This window comes from Hemitrygon akajei, chromosome 20 (assembly GCF_048418815.1).
Source record: "Hemitrygon akajei chromosome 20, sHemAka1.3, whole genome shotgun sequence".
Classification (NCBI taxonomy): domain Eukaryota; kingdom Metazoa; phylum Chordata; class Chondrichthyes; order Myliobatiformes; family Dasyatidae; genus Hemitrygon; species Hemitrygon akajei.
The window spans coordinates 22,266,682-22,289,633 of record NC_133143.1 but is presented as its reverse complement, the minus strand read 5'-3'; the positions used below and the strand labels follow the sequence as shown (position 1 = coordinate 22,289,633).

The following is a 22,952-nucleotide window of genomic DNA, read 5'->3' as shown; positions in this document are numbered from 1 at the left end:
TGGGCTGTATCCTCTACTTTTGGTCAGGTTTTCCATTCAAGGGTGTTGTTGTTTCCATACCAAGGGGTGATACAGCCAGTCAGTATGCTCTCCATCACACATCAATAGAAGTTTGTCAGAATTTTTGATGATATGCCATATCGTTGCAAACATCTATGAAAGCAGAGGCACTACTGTGCCTTTTTTGTAATATCACTTGCATTCTGGACCCAGGACAGATCCTCTGAAATGATAATGCTGAGGAATTTAAAGTTACTGATACTCTCCACCTTTGATCCCCTGATGATACTGGCTCATGGACTTCCGGTTTACTACCTTTGTCATCAATAATCGACTCTTCGGTTTTGCTGATGTTGAGTGACAAGTTGTTATTGTGGCACCATTCAGCCAGGTTTTTAACCTCCCTCCTTTCATCACCCCCTTTGATTTGGCCAGCAATGGGTGTCATCAGCAAACTTTATTATGGAATTAGAGTTGTACACAGCCTCACAGTGATGAGTATAAAGCAAGCGGAGAAGGGGCTAAGCCCATGCACCTGTGCTGATGGTGATTGTGGAGAAGATGCTGTGCCAGTCCGAACTAACCGGGGTCTGCAAATGAGAAAATCAAGGATCCGGTTGCACAAGTAGATAGTGAGGCCTAGGTCTTCTGTCTAGGCATTTTACAACAATCTAGAATGAACATTAAGCTCTTCAACTCTGGGTAAACTGCTTACTCATCATTTCTCATTATCATACTTGTTCCTCTTCTGCAGTTCTTTTAAAAATGCCTTTTCTAGCTGTCAGCATTCATACTCCATATCACTTTTTAACTTGTCTCCAAGTTTTGTCCTTTGTCTTGCCTCCCTCCCCCTCCCCCAAACCCCTCCCCTGCCCTGCTTTGGAAACTGTATACCGTCCACTGTCCCTCCTGTTCTGAGAAAGGGTCACTGACACACAATATTGACTGATTTCTCATTCCATGGATGTTGCTTGACAGCATTGTATTTTTGTTTCAGAGCATATACAGTATTATTTACTCTTACAGCACCGTGTTATTTGTGCTGTCAACACCACAGAAATTGTGCTGCAAGGCTTTTTCAGTCTGAAAGACATCCTTAACTTTGTTTCTTAATATGCATCGTTTGTCATACTTTAATTTAAGCTTGAGTTTATTTTCCCAGATGTGGTTTGATTGCTGTGATGCAGCCAATATGGTAGATGTTTCCTCTTTTGCACCGTGCAATCAGGAGACTGTCAATTTTTATTGAGAAAAATACTAGCTTAGAATAGAATGGATTTAAGAATGGTGTTTCTCCTTCAGATGGAATTCATGCAAGTTATCATAAATTTTATTTTGCGCCATCTCTCAGAACTAGTTTGAGTTCCTTTGGCAACTACAAGAAAATTTCCTAGATTAGTAAATGATCTATATTAATAAATCATCACTTCTATTGTTACTTTTGCATGTACAGTACAGTGACAACTTTCGACCTGCATCATTTCAGAATAGATAATGCTGGCCAAACTACTTAGTCTCACCAATGTGAAAACACATCTTTGATAAAATAATAATTTAAACTTTTACAATCAATGACATATATGAATTATGTGGTCTATTTATTACAATGAGGAATACATGAGATTGAGTGTGCAATAACAGTGCAGCTATGATTTAGTAATGGGCTGGTTAAGTGCATTTGCTCTTTACTGAGCTATTGCTATGTTCAAAACTATATGGAACTTATCACTAATTCATTGGTATCTCAAAATCTGTGATGTAGATCAGTTGCATCTGCAGGTCTTCTGGCTGCAAATGTCTTTCCTTTAAATAGTTGCATCTTGCCTATTATTCATCTTGGTTGATTGCAAAGAATGTTTTTCAGATTCAATAATGAAACTAAACTTCAGTTTTCTGCAAAGTCTTTCTTTGGTGCCTGTAAAGGAATGGGTCTGAAATGACAATGCTTGGCTGTCAAGTGGTCTTGTGTGATGAATGTTCTAGCAATTAAATTTGTTTTCTCTTTTTTTTCCCCAATCCTTGTGGATGACTTGATGGATCCCTGATGTGTCTCTTAACACTACTCACTCTGCTCTGATCAACTGACCTTGCTGTAAAAGGAAAGTGCCTAAGGTATGTCAGCTAATTCAATGCATTCTACATGGTGAATTTAAAAGAAATAAAGTATTATACACAAATGAGACAATGTTTGTATGGCTAATTTTTAAATTTAAAAGAATTGTTTGCATAGTTTGCAGATATTTGCTCATATGGAATTAGTATTTAATTGGACAAACCTCAAGGCAGTCAAGAGACAAAACTATTATAATATCTTTAAAAAATTAAATCATTGCTTAAAGTATGTCTCGTAAATAACTAACTTTTTCATTCCTACTACATGAGATTCTACCCATCTGCTAACATCTCATCTACATTCATTAAGCTTAAGCCTAAAAGTCACACTGCCCAATTTAAGAAAGAGATGAAATTTAACCAAAATTGTTGTTAACTTGCTCCCTCCATCCCAATCATACCAAAATTGAATAATTTAGTTGTTTGTCTTATAGCTCACATATAATGTGTCCTGTTCTGAAATTAATTGTGAGGGGAACTTTAAGTCCTATAGCACCAATAGACTAAGGGACCAAGGTATTTGACATCTTGCTTACCTGGTAAGACAGGTTCTCTCTTCAAAGAACATGCTGAAGATGTATATTTCACTCTGATCTTGGCAATTCATTTGCAAAAGTTTATCACCATACGAGGAGACATCATCTGCAGACTCGTAGACCTTGATCCTATTTATAAGCTAATGTGGACAAAATTCCAGACCTCAACACAGAGTTTGCCACTCAACTAATCAGCGACGCAACCAGCCCCCCCCCCCCCCCCACATTACAATTGAGTTTCTGTAATGACGACCAATTAACCGATTGATAAGTATATAAAGGCCATGCAATCGGAGAACACACCACAAATTTACAGCACACTGATGTTGCCTCTTCGTATGCTGCTGAAATGTTTGCAAATGGATTGTCAGGATCGGAGAACAACTCAACCCAACCATCAGCCACCCTAGCTACACTTTTTCCAAGTTATTTCCATGTGTATTTCAATTTGGCACTATGTTCACATATCAAAATACTCAGGCCCACTATTAGTAGCAGGCTTGTGCCATGCTAGTTTCACTGCATTTGGTGGCTATGAAGTGTACAAACTCTTCAGTTTTCTTTCATATAATCTTGCATACTTAATCCAATAATTTATTGTACAAAGTGTTATTATGCTCTGGCTAGCAAATGGCATATTGTTTTTTCTAAATTAAGTGCCTGAATAAAATTTGTTGGAGAGACCTTTTGTATTTTTCATGCAAACTAATTTCCTCTCCTGGTTCATGATGTTTATGGCAGTGTTGAGTTTTTACCTTTTCCAGAGGAAGGAGTGGAAAATCATCAAAGGCTATAATATTCAATGATATGTTTCTCGAGTAATACATATGTAAAAGTTGATTCTGATATTTGTTTTATCTAGGTCTTTGCTTTTGACCATTGCTTCTGGTCCATGGATGAAAACAACAAAGCAAAGTATGCAGGTAAGCCTGTCTCTGTGGGGATTACAACCCAGTATTCTTGTCTACATGAGTTTCAGCATGATGCTCAAGTGATTTCTTGCCCAATTTTTGAAGAGGTTACCTTTTCTTATATTTGATATCTTGAAACTACTGTGGGGAAAGATATCACTCTGCAATGACAGTGACATGGCTGGTAGAAGCTGCTGCCTGACAGCTCCAGCGATTTGGGTTCAATCCTGGTCTGTGATGCAACTTAGAGTCTGTAAATTCTCCCTGTGGCTGCATATGTTCCTCCAGTTGCTCCATCTCCTTCCATAACCCAAAGACTTGCAGGTTGATTGGCTACCACAGATGTGTAGATGGGTGGTGGAATTTGGAGAAGTTAAGGATACTGGGGGGAGGGTAGACAGGTTGGTGGAATTTCAAGAAGTCAAGGATAACGTGGGGTAGATGAATGGAATAATTCGGGGAAGTCGAGGGTAATGTGGGGAGAATAAAATGGGATTTTTTTCAGTGTTTGTAATTTGACTTGTTGGGCCTGAGGGCCCATTTCTGTGCTGTACAAGTCTCACAATCTGCTACTTGGTTTTGTACACTAATTACTTTTTCAAATCAAGCTTTAAATTCCTGACAACTGAAGATCTATTTCCTCATCATTAACGTAACAGTAGAACCCATGATGATTGAAGCACAGTTGTTATCCCAGCTCTGTAAAGTGTTGTCTTCATGCAACACCCACATCTGTATTTTCCAGGACTCATGGGGATGGCTGAAAGAAGTAAACCATATGCTGGAAATTCTTTAAAATATCAGGCAGCATTTGTGTGGTAGAATGAATGTCTCAGGTCGGCTTCAAATTAGCTCTGTGAGAAGGTTGGTTATGCTGGACAACATGTTAATATCTTTGAAACATAATGGAATTAGTGAACAGCTGCATATTTTTTAATGCTAATAGTTGCAGTTGCTGGAATTCTGAAGTTGAAACAGAGAATTCTTAAAATATTCAGCTGATCAGGCAGTATCTATGAAGAAGGAAACAATAGATACTTCAGGCTCATGACATGTCACATTTCTGGGAGTCTTTTTAACTCATTGATAACCTATTTAATATTGTGTCTTGAAGGGTGTACCTACTTGATAAACTGGAGTGGCAGGAAACATTGTTGAATGAGTGACCATGTATTCACATTGGCAGGCTTCCATGTAATCTTGCAGCTATATACTTCCTCTGTACATAAATGATGAGAAGCCAAACTAAGTATCCATGTTTGTTAACGACAATGATAGCTGGCATTGTAAGCAATGAGGACAGCAGCACAGAATTTGAAAAAAGCACGCAATAAATTGAGTGAATGGGTAAAAGTGGTAGATCAAGTCAAGTCACTTTTATTGTCATTTCGACCATAACTGCTGGTACAGTACATAGTAAAAATGAGACAATGTTTTTCAGGACCATGGTGTTACATGACACAGTACAAAAACTAGACTGAACTACGTAATAAAAATACAACACAGAGAAAGCTACACTAGACTACAGACCTACCCAGGACTGCATAAAGTGCACAAAACAGTGCAGGCATTACAATAAATAATAAACAGGACAATAGGGCAAGGTGTCAGTCCAGGCTCTGGGAATTGAGGAGTCTGATAGCTTGGGAGAAGAAACTGTTACATAGTCTGGCTGTGAGACTCCGAATGCTTCGGTGCCTTTTCCCAGATGGCAGGAGGGAGAAGAGTTTGTATGAGGGGTGCGTGGGGTCCTTCATAATGCTGTTTCCTTTGTGGATGCAGCGTGTAGTGTAAATGTCCGTGATGGCGGGAAGAGAGACCCCAATGATCTTCTCAGCTGACCTCACTATCTGCTGCAGGATCTTGCGATCCAAGATGGTGCAATTTCCAAACCAGGCAGTGATGCAGCTGCTCAGGGTGCTCTCAATACAACCCCTGTAGAATGTGATGAGGATGGGGGGTGGGAGATGGACTTCCCTCAGCCTTTGCAGAAAGTAGAGACGCTGCTGGGCATTCTTAGCTATGGAGTTGCTGTTGAGGGACCAGGTGAGATTCTCCACCAGGTGAACACCAAGAAATCTGGTGCTCTTAATGATCTCTATCGAGGAGCCGTCGATGTTCAGCGGGGAGTGGTTGCTCCATGCCCTCCTGAAGTCAACAACCATCTCTTTTGTTTTGTTCACATTCAGAGACAGGTTGTTGGCTCTGCACCAGTCCGTTAGCCGCTGCACCTCCTCTCTGTAAGCTGACTCGTCTTTCTTGCTGATGAGACCCACCACAGTCGTGTCATTGGCGAACTTGATGATGTGGTTTGAGCTACGTGTTGCAGCACAGTTGTGGGTCAGCAGAGTGAACAGCAGTGGACTGAACACACAGCCCTGGGGTGCCCCTGTGCTCAGTGTGATCTTGTTGGAGATGCTGCTCCCGATCCAGACTGATCGGATGAATTTTAATGTAAGTCAAGGCCCTTTGAATCCTTGTTGATCAGCTCAAGCAGTGGACATCCAAAGAGGCATGCAGGTCCATGTACACAGATCACAAAAACATTAGGATGTACAAATGCAAACCAAGATTACTAAAATGCTTGACTAGGGTTGTATACACTTGGATTTAGATTTAGTTATCAAAATACCTCTGGATTCTAAATTGATAGTTAAAAATTTCTGCTTGTTAGGGGATAAAGAATTTGTGTTTGTAGAGCCAGTCCTTACAGAGTTAAAGAAATAAAATTGATGCAGAAGGTGGACTCCTGAAGTTAGCACGTAATGCTAGGTTAATTAGTCGATGTAAATCTAAGATTAATAGATTTTTTTCCACTAGAGTTAAGGAATGTGAAGAATGGAATTATTACAGATCCAACTTGATCTTAATGTTGAGGAGGCTGATCCAGTTCCCCAAAGTCATTATCCTTAAATGTGAATCTATTTCACTCTGCTGGTGCATGAGCTGCTGAGTATTTTCAATTCAAATTTTCAATCATCCATAGAATTTTGCTTTATCAATTAGATGACATTGGGTATCTGAAGCTACTAATTTGGAGTTAATTTTCTTCTTCTTGAGCTTGGGATCTAGCTATGACGGATTGTCTTCTATATCTTTTTGATTTTGAGTCATAGAAAGCCATCATTCTCTTGAAAGCCAAACGTTAATGAAGCTGAGGTAGAGGAAGATACGAAACCAGTGGTGCAGGTAAAAGACAGCTTCAGACTCCTGATGTATGGAAAGTTCAGACCTTTCTTCCAACAATTGACATAGGGAAAAGAATAACATGGAATCAAGAGACCAGTTTAGAGTTATGCAAAGATGAAAATGGCAGGCAGTCAGGCAAAGATCAACTTGATATGTTACGTGAGGTTCAGACTTACAATGTGTGGAAAGTTGAGGCCAGCCTTCCAGCACTAAATGATCTCTTCCTCTCCATCAAAGCAATTTCTTGGGAGAGCCGTAACCTTTTCCTACCTCTTTGTAACCAGTCTAGGATCATTATGTGGCTCAGCTGTGCAGATAGTCACATGTATCATGCACAGAGTTTGCACAAGTGGTCAAGCAAAATAGGAAAAGTTAGTTCTGTTCAATGGGATTTTTCAGTACCATTTTCTTTCATTGCTATCTCAGAAATGGTTATACATGTGTGATCAAAGAACCATGAAATGAGAACATGGTGAAGTATTACAGTATATATGTTTACGGTGTTTGTAACCTTTCAATCCACATTTGTGGTTACTAAAATGCAAACCCTAATAGAAAAGTGAGTGTTCAGAAATAATATTTATAAAGCCATTATCAAAATTACATTGTGTATAAATTAGCTCACTTAATGCAAAAGTATAAATAAGCTGTGAAGGGGGAGAGAATATTTATTTCAAACCAAGAGTTGTGTGGTGTTAATTCACATTTGTCAGTCATTTGTGTGCCAACATAGAAATTAACAGGCTTACAATTTATGTATTTTTGAATTATTTATATAAATATTGAATTACATTATTTGCAAATTTAAAAACTACATCTTGCCTTTCTAAAAGTCAAAGTAAAGATGTAATGCAATTTTCACCTCTACCTTCTGGAATGATGTCTCAGTCATGTGAGTTAGTCTCATTTTGGTTGTGAAACCAAAATCACACCAAAATGGGCAGGAATGTGCAGCACAGTGTCCTACATTTAAAATTCATGATGCAAATTGTCTTATAACCCTACTTATGGATTGTCAGCGAGTCAGATTTGCTACATTTTTCTGGCATTTACAATTGAAGCTGCTGGCATTTATCCTTGCAAATACTCATTTGCATATGGCAGTTTTCTAGATGGAACTCCCATACTAATCTTCTACGTTCTAAGGAATAAGGTCCTAATCTATTCAATCTCATCCTTGTAAATTTTCTCTGTACTCTTTCAACCGTATTTACCTCTTTCCTGTAGGTGACCAAAAGTGCACAGAATACTCCAAATTAGGCCTGATCAATGTTTCATACAACTTCAGCATAACATCCCAACTGTCCTCAGTACTTTGATCTACGAAGGCCCATCTGCCAAAGGTTTTCTTTACCACTCTATCTACCTGTGACGCCACTTTTAATGAATTATGGCCCTGTATTCCCAGATAGATACCTTTGCTTTACCGTGCTCCTCAGTGCCTTACCGTTCACTGTGTAAGACCTACCCTGGTTGGTCCTCCCAAAGTGCAACACCTCACACTTTTCTTTATTAAATTCCATCTGCCATTTTTCAGCCCATTTTTTCCAGCTTGTTCAGATCCCATTGCAAGCTATGATAGTCTTCCGCACGTCCAGTACACCCCAATCTTGGTGTCATCCACAAACTTGCTGACCCAGTTATCCACACTGTCATTCAGATCATTGATATAGATGGCAAACAACAAGGGACCCAGCACCGATCCTTGCAGGATCCCAGTAGTCAAAGGCCTCCAGTGAGAGAGGCAACTATCTACTTCCATTCTCTGGTTTCTCTCACAAAGCTAATGTTTAATCTAATTTACTAACTTATTCTGAATGCCAAGTCACTGAACCTTCTTGACCAACAGCCCATGTGGTACCTTGCCAAATGCCTTGCTGAAGTCCACGTAGACAACATCCACTGCCTTGCCTTCATCAATTTTCCTGGTGACTTCCTTGAAAAACTCGGTAAAACAAGTTAGGCATGACCTACCATGCATGAAGCCATGCTGACTATCCTTAATCCAGCCATGTCTGTCCAAATACATATATCCATTCCCCTAGAATACCTTCAAATAACTTTCCCACTAATGATATCAGGCTCACCAGTCTATAATTTCCTAGTTTATTTTCAGAGCCTTTCTTAAACAGCAGAACAACATTGGTTTATTGCTCCTTTTTTCCAGCATCTGCCATCTCTTCTATCTCCAGAGTTACATGGCACCAATTTGTAACTTTGTTCCAAGACAAAATGTGTTCACTCCAATTTGAGATTGAGAAATTAGCTATAGTTATGGTAAGTGGCTGTTAGTGCACAGAACAAATGAATGTTCACTTTTGATACAGTCATATAACATGGAAACAGGCACTTTGCCCCCAGGAGTCTGTATCAACTGTCAAACAAGCGCTATTTATTCTCCCCACATTTCCATCAACTCCTCCCTGAATCTAACAGTTAGCTGCACACTAGGGGCAATTTGCGGTGGCCTGGGAATGTTGGAGGATACATGGAGCACCAGGAGGTAACCCCGACGGAGAACATGCATGCTCCATTAGATGTAGACCACAGTGGTCAAGAGATGTGAGACTGCAGTTCTATTAGCTGCACCAGGTATTCCAATTCCCATGCATTTCTTGAGGTTGATCTGAATGGCTGAATTTCCGCTGATTATGCAATGGATGCAGGCTATTGTAAAGGTAACATTCTAGTTTGATGTCTATGCCTACTGCAAGCTGCCAGCAAACAAATGTAGTATTAAGGCCAAACCGTTAATTTTACATGTTATGTAAAATGATTTTGGTCTTCGAGTCTTAATGGGTGTGCTAACATTACAACATTAAGATGTAATGGTCAATGTTCATTGGTTAAAAAGCAGGCTACTATTATTGGGTAATAGAGACATCTTAGTCTTTTTGCAGGTTTTGATTTAAACAGACTGCTTTTGCAAGTCACTATATGACACTTAATTACATTTATTGCTACACTGCTGGGGTCTTTGGAAGAAGGAATAAAAGTATAGGCGATTTTCTAAACGGAGAGAGCATTCAAAAATCTGAGGTGCACAGAGACTTTGGATTCCTTGTGCAGGATTCCCTCAAGATTAATTTGAGTGTTGAATCGTTGGTGAGGAAGGCAGATACAGTGTTGATATCCATTTTGAGAGAACTAGAATATAAAAGCAAGGATGTAATGTTGAGTCTTTATAAGGCACTGTTGAGGACTTATTTGGAGTACTGTGAGCAGTTATGTGCCCGTTACTTAAGAAAAATGTGCTGACTTTGGAGAGGGTTCAGTGGAGGTTCTAGAGAGTGATTCCAGGAATGAAAGGCTTGTTGTATGAGGAACGATTGATGGCTCTGGGCCTTTCCTTGCTGGGATTTAGAAGAATGATGGGAGATCTCATTCAAATCTATTGAATGTTGAAAGACCTAGATAGAATGGATGTCGAGGGGATGTTTCCTGTGGTGAGGGAGTCTAGGACCAGAGGGCAGAGTCTCAGAATAGAGGGACTTCCATTTAGAACGGAGATGTTGAGGCATTTCTGTAGCCAGAGGGTGGTGAATCTGTGGAATTTGCAGCTGTGGAGGCCAGATCATTGTGTGTATTTAAGGCGGAGGTTGATAGGTTCTTGATTAGCCAGGGTGTGAACGGTTATGGGGAGAAGGCAGGAAAATGGGGTTGAGAGTGAAATGGATTGGTCGTGATGAAATAGCGGAACAGACTCGATGGGCCAAATTCTGCTTCTATGTCTTCTGGTCTTGACCATCAGTATTTCGAGTGCTGGATTTCAGATATTGGTGCTATTACAAATGGTCATGCATCAATCAAGGGCATAAGACCTTGGGTCTTGGATGGCAGTCAGTCTATTTTGTTACACTTTGTGGAATATTGCCACTCATTTTCAGTAAATGGATTGTAATGGTAATGAGATCACTGGTCTCTGATGGGTTTTGCACCTTCTCCTGTAATTCATTGACAATCTCTTGTACAGATGTTGAATTCTGCTTCAGTGATATACTGCAAAGTGGATCTGGCCTGCCATCACAAGCGCAACACATCCAACAAATAAGATTTCAGACATTTGTTTTTGGGTTGTGCTTGATACTGGTGTTTTACTGTGCACCCCTAAACTGAGGGATCATTTCTAGTTATTTCCTCAATGCCCCTTTAATTTTTGAGAGTAGCCAGTTGGCATGGTTGGAAAGAATTAGGGTAGATTTTACTTTTTATCACAATAACCGATTGTGATCTTGAATGCTTATGAACAGCATTATTGGGAGAGCTCCTATCCCCATAAATACTCTTGTTCCTTTGTTGTAATCTTTTTTTAAATTCAATGTTAGAATGATGTCACAAAATATTTCTGCCTTGTGCCAGTTACTTATGGAAAAGATGACTTTCCATTGCAAGTACTATATTTATTTCAATGTGATGCATTTTAAATATAACTGAACATTTAATTTAAAAAAAATATGAATCCCGATTGTTGCGATCTTTTAAGGAATTTGTTCTGTCCTGTGTTGCCTTTTGAGGATGCCAGATTTTGCCGTCTTGGCTCTAGCTCAGGAATTATAGATGAAGCAATGCCTTCACTGCATTTTCCCTGCATAATTTACCGAAGTTATGTTAGGTGTTTGGAAGAAGAAGTTGAAATATGTGATGGCTCTTACAGAGATTAAAGTATAGTTTAGAATGTGTTTAGAGGCTGGGTCTTTTCAACACTTTTTTTTTGTTGATGCTGCTCAGCTTCCACTTAAAAAGAAACGTGCTGCGATTGTTAATTAGGGATTTGCTGAGCTGATGTGTTTCTTCCTGAGCGGAACAGCAGATCATTTAGAAAATGTAACCACTGGATGATGCAGATTGACTTGCATTTGGTGAAATTAATCTATTCAGCAGTGGAAATGGAGCAGCAGAGCATTAATTAGATGTTTATGCCATTCAAACAAAGCTCTGACTGGCCTGTAGGGGAATGTGATAGATTGGGGCAAGAGGGGGTGGGGTGGTAAGGGGAGAACAGAGTGCTAAACAACTTTGTTTCTGGGAGATCACCATGACAACAAAGAGCTCTGGTATTTAGCTAGATCACATGAAATTTTTTAGGATAATAAATTAATCTGTATGTTTAAAGTTGGTCATTGCTAATTTGGTTGTGTATTGCTATTCTCATGTCATGAATTACTCTGGAAAATCATGAGGAAAGAAGTTTTAAGGGAACACATGACATTACATTAATGGTACTCTTTACTTTTCCATTTATTTTTTAGGAGTATGACATAATGTGTACAGAAACCCAGCAATATTTAAGGTTTCCATTATTTAAAAAAAAATACAGTTACAAAACTAATTGATTTTTCAAAAATATATTATACAAAATGAGGAAAGATTTGGTGGGCCAATCTTCTGTCCATGTAGTTTAGAAGACTGAAAGGGGATGTGATTAAAACAGTTAACATCCTGAGAGGTCTTCCTAGGGTAGGTTGAGATAATGTTTGAGATAGGGAGAAAATGAAAAATAGGATTCATTGTTCAAAAGTTAGGGTTTTGCAATTTTAAAGCTACACCCTTCCGAGAAGTCAGTCTTTTGAACTTTATTCCTGGGGGGGGGGGGGGTGATAGAGTGAAAGGTGTTGGAGGTGGGAATTTTAGAAACATGGAAACAAAGAAAATCTACAGCACAATACAGGCCCTTCGGCCCACAAAGTTGTGCCAAACATGTCCCTACCTTAGAAATTACTAGGCTTACCTAGTAATTTTTTTCTGAGCTCCATGTACCTATCCAAAAGTCTCTTAAAAGACCCTATCGTATCCGCCTCCACCACCGTTGCTGACAGCCCATTCCACACACTCACCACTCTCTGAGTAAAAAACTTACCCCTGACATCTCCTCTGTACCTACTCCCCAGCACCTTAAACCTGTGCCCTCTTGTGGCAACCATTTCAGCCCTGGGAAAAGGCCTCTGACTATCCACACGATCAATGCCTCTCATCATCTTATAAACTCTATCAGGTCACCTCTCATCCTCCGTCACTCCAAGGAGAAAAGGCCGCGTTCACTCAACCTATTCTCATAAGGCATGCTCCCCAATCCAGGCAACGTCCTTGTAAATCTCCTCTGTACCCTTTCTATGGCATCCACATCCTTTCTGTAATGAGGCGACCAGAACTGAGCACAGTACTCTAAGTGGGGTCTGACTAGGGTCCTACATAGCTGCAACATTGCCACTTGGCTCCTAAATTCAATTCCACGATTGATGAAGGCCAATACGCCGTATGCCTTCTTAACCACAGATTCAACCTGTGAAGCTGCTTTGAGTGTCCTATGGACTCGGATGCCAAGATCCCTCTGATCCTCCACATTGCCAAGAGTCTTACCATTAATACTATATTCAGCCATCATATTTGACCTACCAAAATGAACCACTTCACACTTACCTGGGTTGAACTTCATCTGCCACTTCTCAGCCCAGTTTTGCATCCTATCAATGTCCCGTTGTAACCTCTGACAGCCCTCCACACTATCCACAACACCTCCAACCTTTGCGTCATCAGCAAACTTACTAATGCATCCCCCTACTTCCTCATCCAGGTCATTTATAAAAATCACAAAGAGTAAGGGTCTCAGGACAGATCCCTGAGACACTCCACTGGTGACCGTCCTCCATGCAGAATATGACCCATCTACAACCACTCTTTCCCTTCTGTGGGCAAGCCAGTTCCAGACCACAAAGCAATGTCCCCTTGGATCCCATGCCTCCTTTCTTCTCAATAAGCCTTGCACGGGGTACCTTATAAAATGCCTTGCTGAAATCCATATACACTACATCTACTGCTCTTCCTTCATCAATGTGTTTAGTCACATCCTCAAAAAATTCAATCAAGCTTGTAAGGCAGGACCTTCCCTTGACAAAGCTATGCTGATTATTCTTAATCATATTATATCTCTCCAAATGTTCATAAATCCTGCCTCTCAGGATCTTCTCCATTAACTTACCAACCACTGAGGTAAGACTCACTGGTCTATAGTTTCCTGGGCTATCTCTACTCCCTTTCTTGAATAAAGGAACACCATCCACAACCCTCCAATCCTCAGGAATCTCTCCTGTCCCCATGGATGATGCAAAGATCATCGCCAGAGGCTCAGCAATCTCCTCCCTCACCTCCCACAGTAGCCTGGGGTACATTTCATCCAGTCCTGGCAACTTATCCAACTTGATGCTTTCCAAAAGCTCTAGCACATCCTCTTTCTTAATATGCTCAAGCTTTTCAGTCTGTTGCAAGTCATCACTACAATCACCAAGATTGTTTTCCATAGTGAATACTGAAGCAAAGTATTCACTAAGTACCTCTGCTATTTCATCTGGTTCCATACACACTTTCCCACTGTCACATTTGATGGGAGTGCAGAGCTGAGATTGATTATGGCAGTGATCTTTTTAAATGGTGGAGTGGGCTTGAGGGGTCACATGGCCAGATTTTAAAGTGACTTTGAATTTGGAAGCATGAGAGTTAAATTACTGTGGTTACACTGAGTTACCACTGATGCTGCCTTTGCTGCTGTACCACTCTCATCTGAGTGGTTAATTCTGAAGCAAAAATCACCTCTTTATCTACTTTCATCCCGAAAACCATGGAAGTATCAGATTTGACTACGTATTTTTAAGGGGATTGATGCTCCACTAACCATTCTCGTATCTCCTCTTAACCCTGTATTATCAGAATCCTCACCAGCTAACTGTGCTGATGTTACTTGCTACTGATCAAATTGATGGTTGTCGAAGTTTTGCTGCATCCAGACTACTGAGTTGTGAATAGAATAGAATTCCAATAAATATTCTTCCTGCTGGCCGAGTGATGGAGGGAAGGTCATTGAATAAATGGCATTATGGTCAGCGTTCTGGAACTTGACACTGAATTTTGAGGCTTCCTTTAAGGGCCTTGCCATATGTATATTGTTCTGTTGAGGAAAGAATGTTTAGAAGGCAACTTTGCACAGGGATGTGAGGTACAGTATATTCTCAGCCATTCAGCATCCATGGGGAATAGGGTGTGCTAGTAGTAGGAATATGCTGAATGCAGGAGAAATGCTCAAAAAATACCATGCATGACACAGAGTACTTTATGTTTAAACAATTAAGTAAGTTACCCAATGTATGTTATCTCAATACACTTCAAAATAATACTGTGTTTTACAGTGCAGTTCTATATTTAAGGCTAAACAGCAAAAATATGTAATACAACAAAAATAAATTGAATTACTGTACTCACCATCAAATGAAGTGCTAAACCTTCAAAAGGGTTGATTCTGTTTATCAGCCTATTGTTCAACAGGTGAATGAACTAAAAATGTCTTTGCTCACTTATTTTACCTGACACCAAATAAAATGCATTTTTTCAGGTTAATGCCATTAAGTACAATTTGACGTAGCCGAGGTTACAACTTTAATACTTAATCACTTGATCCTAAAAACCCAAAGGGCAGTGCAGATTATTCCACATGTTCTGGGCAGTCTGAAAGTATTTCATCAAATTCAACAACAGGTTTTTGAGTCAAGGTTGAAGATCAAAGAGGTTTAGGCTTCTGTCTTCTTGACTATTATATTGGCTGGCATGCCTTTCTTCTGTCATGCATAACATCTGAATGAAGAAGTGTAACTGGATTACAGTCTGAGCAGAAAAGCAATTTCAGTGGTCAACATTTCAAGGCATTTTTCATCCAGTTTCAATTTCTTTCAAGCAATTATCCATAAACCATTTTCCTCCAGCTCCCCTACCATTATCACTTTCCACTTGAATAATAGGTTTGTTTAAAATTCATAGCGTTCTCTGTCTTTTCATTGGTAATTAACCTTACTTGTAACAGGAACATTCTTGCCAATTTCCATTCACTCACCTAGTTCATCTCAGATTTTTTTCCCTACTGGATTTTTGGCACCAAGTCTGCTAGTTCTTTTTTGCTTCCCATTACACTCACTTGCCATCTGCTTGCCTTTGCACACACAAAATATTTCAACAACTGCATCAGATGACATCTTAAATTACGACAAGAGACCATGATATACTCCAACATTTTTGTGGTATTTCAATGTCAATCTGTTTCCATTCGCAAGCCACATTAAAATTGTGCCTTGGATAGAAAATTTTGACTGGAAATCTTGAATTTTCCCTTTTTAGTACATGAAGCATCTCATAGAATTACAATGATGCAACATTTTTCAAAACGTTTGATCCATTGGATGAATTAAATTTCTCCATTGGTAGATAGGAAATAATTCAAAAATAGTTTAATTCACAAAAAGATGAGCAGAATTGAATCCCAAGAATAGCACAAAGGTATAATGAAATCACAATATATATGTTTCTGCATCCATCCAGGTTTTCAGTATTTAATTTATGTTATTGAAAATAAAGAACTTGCTTTATATATTTAAGATATTTTCTCAGGTGCTCGGGAAAACTGGATGCATAAATATCAGATAAATAAGATTTAATTCTAAGTTGGTGCCTAAAATGCATCAAAATGGACAGCAAATTAGTTAAATAGACTGTTGGTGATGCTTAGAACTTTAAAAAAATTGAATCAGAAATAGAGTCTATTACTAACATATGTGTGGAATTTGTTTTGTGGCTGCAGTACAGTGCAAGACATAAATTCTATTCATTTCAAAAAAAGTGCAAAAGATGAATATTGTGGTAGTGCTATGGGTTCATGATCCATTCAGTAAGAAGCTGTTCTTAAAACATTGAGTGTGGTTTTTCACACTCCTGTACTTCCTCCCCCATGGTGGTAGTAATGAGAAGAGAGGATTTAGTGGATGGTACAGATCTTTAATGATGGATGCTGCCTTCTTGAGACACCACCTTTTGACGATGTCCTTGATAATGGGGAAAGTTCTGCCTGTAATGAAACTAGCTGAGTCTACAACACTCCGTAACCCCTTGCAATGCAATGCGTTGGAGCCTCCATCCAAGTCTTTGAAGCTGCCAGTCAGAATACTCTGTATAATCTGTAGAAATTGTATACAGGTAGTCCCCAAGTTACGAACGTCTGACTTACGGACAACTCATACTTACGAACTGAGGAAGGAGAACGCCGTCCACCATTTTAAGTTGGATTGTGATGCCGTCCACCATTTTAAGTCCTTGCCATTGACACTGTGTTGAGTGTATAACTTTGTATTTGGCTTAAATTTTTCTTAGCAAGATTCACTCTGACCCCATCCCCCTTTCTGGTCGGCTGGTGGCACAGTGAGATCAGTGCCAGGCTGGAGAATGGAAGTTCCCGAGTTCGATCCAGTGACAGACCGCTCCCGTGCCGGGTTGATGTTGAGCTCGCAACTCGACCTTGTTAAAAAAAACTGCCACCTCCAGTTTAAATTTCCACATGGAATATTGTGGAGAATCAAATACCCAAACCCAGCACAGCCCCTACTTGTCCCATTTAACCTGTCTCGGTGCGATTGACTTTTGGACCCGGGGAATTCAGTGCGGTGGTCCTTGGGACCCAGTGGATCTCGGGAGCCAGCGCAGCTTGGGACCCGCTGCCCACAGTGTTTCTGTTCCGTTGATGGGAAGAGATCGCGATTGAAAATAAAGTGGAAATAATATAGCGATCGGAAAGAGGTGAAACACCATCGGTCATTAGAAAGTGTTAGGCTACAGTCGGTCAACGATCGGAACAATTTTAAAGGATAAAGTGAGAATGATGGAGCATGTGAAAGGCCCTGCCCCAATGAAAGCTACAATTATTACTAAGCAATGCAGTGGTTTAATTATTGGAATACATAAGATTCTTAAGAGTTTTACATGCATAGAAAGGTAAAATATATACTATATATTAAGACAAACATTTGACTAACTGACACTAAATAATACCGGATGTACTTGTTCCGACTTACGTACAAATCCGACTTAAAGATGACTCAGGAACGGAACTCGTTCGTAGCCCGTGGACTGCCTGTATAGAGTCTTTGGTAATAAAACCAAATTTTAAATTCCTAATGAAGTAGAGCCACTATGTGCTTTCTTTGTGCGTGTATTAATGTGTTAGGCCCAAGACAGATCCTCTGAGATGTTGATGCCCAGGAACTTGAAGCTCTTCACCCTTTCTACCACTGACTCCTGGTGTATGTACTCCTGACTTCCATTTCCTGAAGTCCACAATCATTTTCCTCATCTTGCCAATATTGAGTGTGACGTTGTTGTGACACCACTCAACCAGCCAATCTATCTCCTGTACACAACCTCTTTTCCATTTGAGATTCTGCCAACAACAATGGTATTGTTGGCGAATTAAGTTCAGAATATATCATTTCTGAAAGCTTTTTTAATATTGCATTTATTACTGCTGTTACTATTAAAATATGGGTGATATGATGTGATTAATTAATCTTTCTGATATTGCAATACAGAATTAATAGTAGATTCTTGTTACCGGTAATTAAATTGGTTTCTGTGCTAACCAGTTGTCTAGTAACTTATGTTAAATCAAAATCATGAAACAAATTGTATGACTGCTTGTTTTACTTAAATAATAGGTTAGCAAACAATCCTAACATACTGTTGTGGAACATTGTTCAGAGTATAATTAGCTGGTGAATTCATTAAATGATGGTGATTCATCACATTTTGTCTATAACTTTGATATCTGATGATTATAAAGGTTTGATATTGACATTGACACTTGCACTTTGGCACTCAGCAATCTTAAGGTGGACATTTTGTCTTGATGTGAAATCACTTTATAGTGCATGTAGTGGTTTGTTCTTAGCTGAACAATGTGTTTATTTTTTTCCACTTCAGCTTTTGCTCAGTGGTAAGTGAAAGGTACATTTTGACTGTAACATCACAAATTTTAGTATTTGAGGAAAAGTTTGTTGTTTGATACATTTGCATATATTCAGATTTTAGTTAGTTAACTGATGTATATGCTTTATCGGTTTTTGATACCCACAAATAGATGCATTGAAATCTCATCTGTCAGAATATTGGGAAAAGGAGCTATAATCTCTGCCATCTGCCATAAACCCCATTCTCAAGCCATCAGATCAATTCTCTTCCCTTGGCACAGTCCAGCTGAACCAGACTGTTTGCAACTTGGGTATCCTCTGATCCTGAGGTAAACTTTTGTCATCTTGTAGATAATTTGGATTGTTAGAACATACAACATTACAGCACATGTTTAGGCCCTTTGGTCCACAATGTTGTGCCAACCTTTTAACCTACTCTAAAATCAATCTTACTCTTCTCTCCAACATAGCCAATCATTTTTCTTTCATCCGTGTGCCTAAGAGGCATAAATCTCCTGAGTGTATCCATCTTTACCTCTACCCCTGGCAGTGTGTTCCATGCACTCACCACTCTCTGTTTTTATAAAAAAACCTCTGACACACCCATGCTTTCCACCAGTCAGAGTAAAAGTATGCCCTCTAGTATTAACCATTTCCACTTTGGGGGGGGGGGGGGAGGTGCTGGCTCATCATCTTACACACCTTGTACACCTCTATCAAGTGACCTGTCATTCTCCTTTGCTCCAAAGAGAACAGCCCTAGTTCACTCAGCCTTTCCTCCTTAGACAAGCTCTCTAATCCAGGGAGAATCTGGTCAATCTCCTGTGCACCCTCTCTAAAGTTTCCTTTCTATAATGAGGGGACCAAACCAAAAACCATACTCCTGTTGTGGGCTAACCAGAGTTTTAAAGAGCTGCAACATTACCTTGTGGCTCATGAACTGAGTCCCCTGATTAATGAAGACCGACACACTAAACACCTTCTTAATCATCCCATAATGATGACCATTTGTTGTCCAAAATTTAAGCAACCTGCATGGCAACTTTAAGGGATCTATGGGTGTGGACCTCAAAATCTGGCTGCTCCTCCACACTGCTGAATCCTCCCATTAAATACCCTATTTATTCATGCATCACTGTGTGATTTGCAAGACCTCGTTTTTTTTAAAAAAAGACATCTTTTCCTTCTGTTTTTCTCACCAAATCTGTAATTTTCTCCAGCATACAAGAGTTTAATTTTGATTTTTGTTCTGTTCTGGTTTCAAATTTCTACTGATGGTCATAAACACTTGCTGTCCAGAACTCAAGGTTTAGAAATCCACCTCAAGACTAGTTTTCTTTACTGTTAAGATGTTTCTTAAAATCTCCCTCTTCAGCCAGGTCTTTAGGTATCTGTCAAATTTTCTTTCATAGATGCTGAATACTCAAGTTTGTTAAAGGTATTGTACATTTGCAAGTTGTTTCTTGATGTTGACCAGTCCTAACATCTTGCTAATAAAATAACTTTTGGTAGTATACTTGCAAGATGTTATTAATTTTATTGATAATTAAGTTTGGATAAATGAAGAATAAAATGGAGACAAGTATACATTTGCATTTATGTCACGTTGAAATTTGAAAACCTCTCCAGAGTAACCAAAACCTATAGATGAAAAGAACCCTAAAAATGAAAGGATCTATAATAATTATCAGTAATATTTGTGAGTTGTGTTAAAAATTTCAAGCACTCCAGTTGGTAACACGTTTGTGAAAGAAAATTAGCATTTAGTTATTCATGATGTGGGCAGTTGGGTCTGGGACTCTATTCTCTAGAAAGAAGGCTGAGAGTGTCCTTTTAGAGATCTATAAGGTTATGAGAAATTTTGATAGTGTAGGGTCACAAGTGTTTACACTTTGTTCTAAAGGGACATCCTTGTATTCTGAGGCTGTGCCCTCTTGTTCTAGACTCCCCCACTCAAAGGAAACAACCTCTCCACATTCACTCTATCTGGTTCTTTCAATATTTGGTAGGTATCAGTGAGATCCCCCCCTCGTTCTTCTAAAGGCCAGTAAGTACAGGCCCAGGCACATCAAATGCTCATCATACATTAACACTTTCATCCCCAACATCATTCTTGTGAGCCTCCTTTCAACCCTCTCCATTGCCAGCACGTTCTTTCTTAGACACAGGACCCAAAACTTCTAACAATGTTCCAGATATGGTCTGGCAATGTCTTGTAAAGCATTACATCCTTGTTTTATATTACTACCAATTCAATCTGCAAGTTAACCTTTAGGGAAATCTAGGACTCCAAATCCCTTTGTACCTCCAATTTCTAAATTTTCTACCCTTGTAGAAAATAGTCTATGCCTTTTATTCCTTCTACCAGAGTACATGACCATATACTTCCTACACTGTGCTCCATCTCCCACTTCTTTGCCCACCCATTTGTCTGAATGTCTTTCTGCTGACTCCCTGCTTCCTTAACGCTGCCTGTCCCTCCATCTATCTTTGTATCATCCACGAACTTGGCTACAAAGCCGTCAACTATGTCATCCAGGTAATTAACATACAATGTGAAAAGTAGCAGTCTCAACACTGACCCCTGTAAAACACCACTAGTCACCAGCAGCCAATTAGAAAGGGCCAACTATTTCCATTCTGCCTCCTGCCAAACTTTTGTCCATGCTAGTATCTTTCCTATAATACCGTGGGCTCTTACCTTGTTTAGCAGCCTCATGTGCAGCACCTTGTCAAAGACCTTCTGAAATCCAAAATAAACATCTGTTGATTCCATTGTGTATCATGCCTGTTATTTCCTCAAAGAATTCCAACAGATTTGTCAGGCATAATTTCCCCTTAAGGGAACCATGCTGTCTTCAGCCTCCAAGTACCCCAAAACTTCACCTGAATAATGGACTCTGTACCATGCCAACCATTGAAGTCAGGCTAACTGGCCTATAATTTCCCCTTTGTCTCTCTCCCTTCTTAAAGAGTGAACATCATTTGCAATTTTCCATTCCAGAATCTAGTGATTCTTGAAAGATCACTACTCGTGCCTCCACAGTCTCCTTAGCCACCTCTTTCAGAACACTGGAGCGTAGTCCATCTGGTCCAGGTAACTTACCTTCCTTCATTCCTTTCAGATTCCCAAGCACCTTCTCCTTAGTAATAGCAACTACACTCTCCTCTGTCCCCTGATACTCTCTTAATTTCTGGCATACTGCCGGTATTGTCCACAGTGAAGAGTGACACAAAATACTTGCTGAGTTTGACAGCCATTTATTTGTCCCCCATTATTACCTCTCCAGTATCAGTTTCCAGCAGTCCAATATCCAATCTTACCTCTCTTATACTTTTTATATATTTGAAAAATCATTTGGTATCCTCTTTTATATTTTTGGCTGGCTTACCTTCTTATTTCATCTTTTCTCTCCTTATTGCTTTTTTAGTTGTCTTTTGTTCATTTTTAAAAGCTCCCCATTCCTCTAGCTTCTCACTCATTTTTGCTATATTGTATGCTCTTACTTTTGATTTTATGTTGCCTTTGACTTCCCTTGTCAGTCACAGTTGCCTTATTATCCCTTTACAATTCTGCTACTTCTTTGAGATGAATCAACCATGGTCTTCCAGATTCATTCTGGAAACTACAGCCATTGCTGCTCTACTGTCATCCCTGTTAGTGTCCCCTCCCATTAACTTTAGCCCGATATTCTCTCATAAGAATATCCTTCACTCCACTGTAATACCAATACATCCAATTTTAGCTTCTCCCTCTCAAACTGCAGGATGAGTTCTATCATATTATGATTGCTGCCTCTTAAGGGTTCCTTTACCTTAAACTCCCAAATCAAATCTGGGTCATTACATTGCACCCAATCAAGAATTGCCGTTTCCCTAGTTGGCTCAACCACAAACTACTCTGAAAAATCCACGTTGTAGACATTCTGCAAATTCCTTCTCTTGGGATGCAGCACCAGCCCTGAATTTCTCAATCTAATTGCATATTGAAATTCCCACAACTATTGCAACATTGCCCTTTTTACATGCTTATTTTACCTCCTGCTGTACTTTGTACCCCACATCCTGGCTATTGTTGGAGGTCTCTATATAACACCTATCAGTGCCTTTTCATCTTTGCAGTCCAGTAACTATGCCCACAAGGATTCTACATCTCCTGATCCTATGTCAGTTCTTTGTGAGGATTTTATCTCAATTTTTAAAAAAGCAAGCCACCCCATCCTCTCTGCCCACCTGCCTGTCCTTTTGATACCATGTTTATCATTGGATGTTAACCTCCCAGCTGTAATCATCTTTTAGCCATGACTCAGTGATGCCCACAATGTATTGTTACCACACGTATAGAGGTTGATTCAACTTTGAGATGCTGTTGTCATTGGGTAGTTTAATGGTAAGTTGCAGGGAAGATGAGGTTTGCATCTTTAAGGCTTATC

The 22,952-nt window shown here is 39.5% G+C and overlaps 1 protein-coding gene across 5 annotated transcripts in view; it reads left to right on the top strand.

The window, feature by feature from the left end:
- The window catches only part of kif13a (kinesin family member 13A), a 235,687-nt gene that overhangs the window by 72,294 nt on the left and 140,441 nt on the right, over positions 1 to 22,952 (top strand). For all 5 annotated transcript variants that reach the window (XR_012095681.1, XM_073024008.1, XM_073024006.1 and 2 more), the window contains exons 3-4: positions 2,100 to 2,112; positions 3,511 to 3,571. Coding sequence is in view for 4 of the 5 variants with exons in the window: in XM_073024008.1 (XP_072880109.1) it covers positions 2,100 to 2,112; positions 3,511 to 3,571 (74 nt within the window). In the remaining variant the exon portion in view is untranslated. The remainder of the gene's footprint in view (positions 1 to 2,099; positions 2,113 to 3,510; positions 3,572 to 22,952) is intronic.